Source organism: Coregonus clupeaformis, chromosome 14 (assembly GCF_020615455.1).
Source record: "Coregonus clupeaformis isolate EN_2021a chromosome 14, ASM2061545v1, whole genome shotgun sequence".
Taxonomy (NCBI): domain Eukaryota; kingdom Metazoa; phylum Chordata; class Actinopteri; order Salmoniformes; family Salmonidae; genus Coregonus; species Coregonus clupeaformis.
In genome coordinates, this window is record NC_059205.1 from 35,156,510 (window position 1) to 35,162,180 (window position 5,671).

The window sequence follows — 5,671 nt, forward strand, 5'->3', positions numbered from 1 at the left end:
GGGGTACAAATGAGCAAAATAAATAACAATATAGGGATGAGGTAGTTGGGCGGGCTAATTTCAGATGGGCTGTGTACAGGTGCAGTGATCGGTAAGGTGCTCTGACAACTGATGCTTAAAGTTAGTGAGGGAGATAAGTGTCTCCAGCTTCAGAGAGTTTTGCAATTTGTTCCAGTCATTGGCAGCAGAGAACTGGAAGGAATGGTGGCCAAAGAAGGTGTTGGCTTTGGGGATGACCAGTGAGATATACCTGCTGGAGCGCATACTACGGGTGGGTGTTGCTATGGTGACCAATGAGCTAAGATAAGGCGGGGATTTGCCTAGCAGTGATTTATAGATGGCCTGGAGTCAGTGGGTTTGGCGACGAATATGTAGTGAGGACCAGCCAACAAGAGCGTACAGGTCACAGTGGTGGGTAGTATATGGGGCTTTGGAGACAAAACGGATGGCACTGTGATAGACTACATCCAATTTGCTGAGTAGAGTGTTGGAGGCTATTTTGTAAATGACATCGCCGAAGTCAAGGATCGGTAGGATAGTCAGTTTTACGAGGGCATGTTTGGCAGCATGAGTGAAGGAGGCTTTGTTGCGAAATAGGAAAGGCTTGTCCTGCTACTCTACAGTGAACATGATATGATATATAATATGATATTATATATGATATACTGTATACCACAGGAGGTTGGTGGCACCTTAATTGGGAAGGATGGGCCCGTGGTAATGGCTGGAGTGGAATAAGTGGAATGGTTTCAAATATGTCAAACACATTGTTTCCATGTGTTTGATGCCATTCCATTTCCTCTGTTCCAGCCATTATTATGAGCCGTTCTCCCTTCAGCAGCCTCCTGTGATATATACCATTATATATTGACCCCTTTCTCTAATCCCCATCAATATTATTATTATTTATTATAATAATTATAATTATTATAATACTATTATTGTTGTCATTATCTCACTTCGCTTTAGCAACAGTGGCTTTGTCATCCATGCTAATAAAGCTTATCTGAATCTAAATCTGAATCTGATATGGCCTACTTCTGAATAATACTGTACATAAATTAACATCCTGTAGTAGTTCATTGTGCAGAACTCTGATTTGATCAATGTTCCAGAAATGATAAATGTGTACCTACAAATGCTAATGTAAATTATTTCTATAGCATACTAAGGTTCTTCATCAAGTGTATTATTTTCTAAGATGCGAAACTAGTTCAAAAATATGTAATTGGTATTCAGTATAGGCCTTGGCTGCTAGTATATCTGAGTACATCAACAGACAATAGCCTATTTTTACCACGGGGTGGCGTTTGGAATATAGCTAATGCCAGCCAGCGCATATTAGATACAGTGGGTTCCGTACTGGATACATTGTAAAAGTGTCATGCAATGCCACGCAATGCATTTTAACTATACCAGAGGGCGTTGCGCCTCGAACCCCGTCCAATGATCGAGCCGCTTGTGCTTTCAATCACCTTGGAATACACAAAATGGTTTTTCTCTGACCAATCAAAGACGCCGAGCTACAGCTCTCTTGTTATAAAAGAAACTGAAACGTGAGTTAGAGGCTAGAGAATGAGAGAACAACTATCGGGATATTGCTGAACATTACAGTGGACCTGCCTGTCCTTTAATTTTACATTTCAATTTTCTCGTTTTTACAGGTAATTTACTCTCTTTTTCCTTATGATAAACTGTATGTCTACCCTTATATGTCCTATTCTATTGTAGCCTAGTTATTTACGCGTTCCAGATAAGATCGCACCTTTTTGTTTTGTTTCAAATTGGGACACTTTGTCCTTTCAGTTGAAATGGTTGTCTTTAGTCATATTTAGTATAGTTTGTGGTGTCTTTGCTGATTTATTGATTTCCTCTCTATGATGTAGTGTTATTAATTGTGCTGTAAATGATGATGTAGGAAGTGTGATGTAATAGTCAATTGCAATAGTGTAGCCATGACTCCAGTGGGTGGGAACTATGACTCCAGTGGGTGGGAGGGTATTCTGGGAATGACGCAACAAGAAGTAGGCTCGTCGGTTTAATTGACGGTCGTAAAGGATGCTGATGATGAAATATTGGTGAGAAATGTGTTAATTAGCTTTATGGTGGTCTGTAGCCTACCAATCTAGGAATGGTCATCTGATAAGCACGCTGTGATCAATATGGCAGAAATATATGTATTTTTGTCAGACTTGCTCTACTTGAAGTGGTGCAAACATCTGTTTTGACACTAAAGAAAATGCCTAAGTAAGATATCCATCTTCTCATGCAAGCTTTGATTTAGTTCTGGAACAGTGAGCAACCCTGTAGCTCAGTTGGTAGAGCATGGCGCTTGCAACGCCAGGGTTGTGGGTTCGTTTCCCACGGGGGGCCAGTATGAAAATGTATGTACTCACTAACTGTAAGTCGCTCTGGATAAGAGCGTCTGCTAAATGACTAAAATGTAACTAGTTGTTATGCAACACATCCTCCTTCAATGGAATAAATACTGATCAACGAGGTGGCTGCTTTGATGTGTAAACTCATCATACCTGTTTATTTATTTTTTGTCTCTCCCTAGGTGTTTTATAACAAATAAGATGGCTACGTCCTCCAGTGCAGAACTGAGTAAGGCTGTAAAACAGCAGTACATGGAACTCCCTCAGGGAGACAAAGTCCAAGTCATGTATGTCTGGATCGATGGAACCGGAGAGGGACTCCGCTGCAAGACCAGAACATTGGATTCGGAGCCCAAGAGCATTGAAGGTAAGCGACGACTGTTGGTTGACATTTGACGTAAAGTTCCAGGAGATGTATGCATATGTATTGTTTTGTAGCCTAGCCTACCTAGTTGTTTCAAGTGACTTGAGTAAACTCACTCCTTCTGTGGCTTGATTCTGTAGAACTGCCGGAATGGAACTTTGATGGCTCCAGCACCTACCAGTCTGAGGGCTCAAACAGTGATATGCATTTGATTCCTTCTGCAATGTTCAGAGATCCTTTCCGCAAAGACCCCAACAAACTGGTCCTGTGTGAAGTGCTGAAGTACAACCGCAAACCTGCAGGTAATTTATAATTTTTGGTGTACATCGGTCTTGCTAAGCTTTTTTTATTTCATATATTTTTATTTCAGTGTCTAATATAGGTAAGTTCTTTGCACAGAAACCAACCTACGTTTGACGTGTAAGAAAGTCATGGACATGGTTGAGAACCAGGTCCCTTGGTTTGGCATGGAGCAAGAGTACACCATTTTGGGCACTGATGGACACCCATTCGGCTGGCCCAACAACGGCTTTCCTGGCCCACAAGGTAAAGACTGTTCTTAGTGGTCTTTGACTGGCCATGTAAAATTCCTCCTCAGATGCATTAGTTTGAATGTGATGGGTACTATTCTTGATCTAACCCTGTTCTTATGTGTACAGGTCCCTATTACTGTGGAGTGGGAGCTGACAAGGCTTACGGTAGAGATATTGTGGAAGCCCACTACAGAGCCTGCCTGTATGCTGGGGTCATGATCTGTGGCACCAATGCTGAAGTCATGCCTGCACAGGTAAGAACAATATCTTTATGTTTTGACTTAGTCTAATGGCTGATCCTATGCAATGACAGACTTACCAGCAACTGACTGATGTACTCAAACTCTGGTTTGTCTTTCTAGTGGGAGTTCCAGGTTGGCCCTTGTGAAGGCATCAGCATGGGTGATCACCTCTGGGCAGCTAGGTTCATTCTCCACCGGGTGTGTGAGGACTTTGGCGTGGTGGCCTCATTTGACCCCAAGCCCATCCCTGGAAACTGGAACGGCGCTGGCTGCCACACCAATTTCAGCACAAAAGAGATGAGGGAAGAGGGCGGGTTGACGTGAGTACTGGATCATATCAAGATGCATTCATACTAGGTTTAATCATTAGTCCCGAGTGGCGCAGTGGTCTAAGGCACTGCATCGCAGTGCTAGCTGTGCCACTAGAGATCCTGGTTCGAATCCAGGCTCTGTCGTAGCCGGCCGCGACCGGTAGACCCATGGGGCGGCGCACAATTGGTCCAGGGTAGGGGAGGGAATGGCCGGCAGGGATGTAGCTCAGTTGGTAGAGCATGGCGTTTGCAACGCCAGGGTTGTGGGTTCGTTTCCCACGGGGGGCTGGTATTAAAAAAATAATAATGTATGCACTAACTGTAAGTCGCTCTTGATAAGAGCATCTGCTAAATGACTAAAATGTAATGTAAATGTAGTCTTATTTATTCAATTGCATTTGGATGTTGAGTAAAGCCAGACTTATTAGAATGCTCTTCAGGCAAAGCAGATGGTGTTGACCACCTGTGAGCTTTTCTGTGATTAACTAATCTCTTTCTCTCTGCTCCAGGGCCATTGAGGAGTCCATTGAAAGGCTGGGGAAGAGGCATAGCTACCACATCCGCGCCTACGACCCTAAAGGGGGGCTTGACAACGCCCGTCGCCTCACCGGACACCATGAAACCTCCAACATCCACGAGTTCTCTGCCGGCGTGGCCAACCGCGGCGCCAGCATCCGCATCCCTCGCACCGTGGGCCAAGAGAAGAAGGGATACTTCGAGGACCGCCGCCCGTCTGCCAACTGTGACCCGTACGCCGTGACTGAGGCTATGATCCGCACCTGTTTGCTCAGCGAGGAGGGAGACGAACCTGTGGACTACTAGATCTAACTAGATCCACAGCCCTCTGGACTGAATCCCCTTCGCCTCCACCCCTCTCCTTTCTAAATGGCTGAAAAGTCAAACTAGTACTGTATTTGTCATTATTTTTAACTGAAATTATTCTAACCTTGTATTTCTAAATAGTGTGAAGTTGGCTGGTCAACTTAACATGGAATTAAATCTGGTGGTTAACATATGAAATGTTTTAAAAAGATGGTGGCTGACAGGGCATTGTCTTTCCCCTCTCATTTGAGTGTTTTCTAGTGGGGAGTATTATGTAACATAACTGTCTTTTAAATCCCCATTTGATCTCGCTTTCCCTGCCGTCTGTCGAACTGAAATAAACTAAAGCACATGTGGACACTGAAGACTATGGCTGGGCGGCATGTGTAATTTTCTTAATGACCTATGGCTAGTTTGTGTACTTTATGCATGTTGACCTGGCTTTTAAACTCTGTACCATTTTAATTCAATATTGCTAACTATAAGAAAAAGTGTGGTTTTTAAATGCCAACATTCTTCAGATTTTACACACTACTGGATCATGTTGTATGGTACATTCTTCAGCCGTCTGGCCCAAATCCTGTTGTCTTATCCGTTTGGGTCTGTCTTACCATTTGTAGAGTTCCTGTAAGACTCATGAAGGAGTTTTATCCTTTTTGTCAACTGATATATTGTTATGGCACATGATTTGTTAAAACCTGAATTTGCTGAACCTGGTGTTTTTTATTGAAACATTTAATTTTTACCATGACTTTGACTTTGTTTCTTGTCTCAACCGGTTTACTAAAGGCCAACATGGCTGCGTTTACACAGGCAGCCCAATTCTGATGAAAAAAATCAATATATATTCCACTAATTAGTCTTTTGACCAGTCAGATCTGAGCTGCCTGTCTAAACACAGCCCATTTGGCACGTAGGACTAATGCAATGGTATAGCAGAACCAAGGCATTTCTCAAGTGAAATCAAGCTGATACAAATTCCTTTGAGGAAATTCATCACATTGCATATAATCCCTGTTGA

The 5,671-nt window shown here is 43.1% G+C and overlaps 1 protein-coding gene across 1 annotated transcript; it reads left to right on the top strand.

Moving 5' to 3' along the window:
- The first annotated feature begins 1,559 nt into the window (after positions 1-1,559).
- On the top strand, positions 1,560-5,395 carry LOC121580976 (glutamine synthetase-like). Its single transcript, XM_041896226.2, has 7 exons — positions 1,560-1,664; positions 2,561-2,745; positions 2,883-3,044; positions 3,142-3,288; positions 3,402-3,529; positions 3,638-3,837; positions 4,338-5,395. The coding sequence occupies exons 2-7, from the start codon at positions 2,580-2,582 to the stop codon at positions 4,648-4,650; spliced, it is 1,116 nt and encodes a 371-aa protein (XP_041752160.1). The 5' UTR covers positions 1,560-1,664; positions 2,561-2,579; the 3' UTR covers positions 4,651-5,395.
- The last annotated feature ends 276 nt before the right edge of the window (positions 5,396-5,671 follow it).

Excerpts from the sequence above, each read along its gene's own strand:
- LOC121580976 (XM_041896226.2), top strand. The coding sequence starts at position 2,580 with ATGGCTACGTCCTCCAGTGCAGAACTGAGTAAGGCTGTAAAACAGCAG. Across the intron at positions 2,746-2,882 it reads GGAGCCCAAGAGCATTGAAG|AACTGCCGGAATGGAACTTT; the intron begins GTAAGCGACGAC and ends TTGATTCTGTAG. Across the intron at positions 3,530-3,637 it reads CTGAAGTCATGCCTGCACAG|TGGGAGTTCCAGGTTGGCCC; the intron begins GTAAGAACAATA and ends TTGTCTTTCTAG.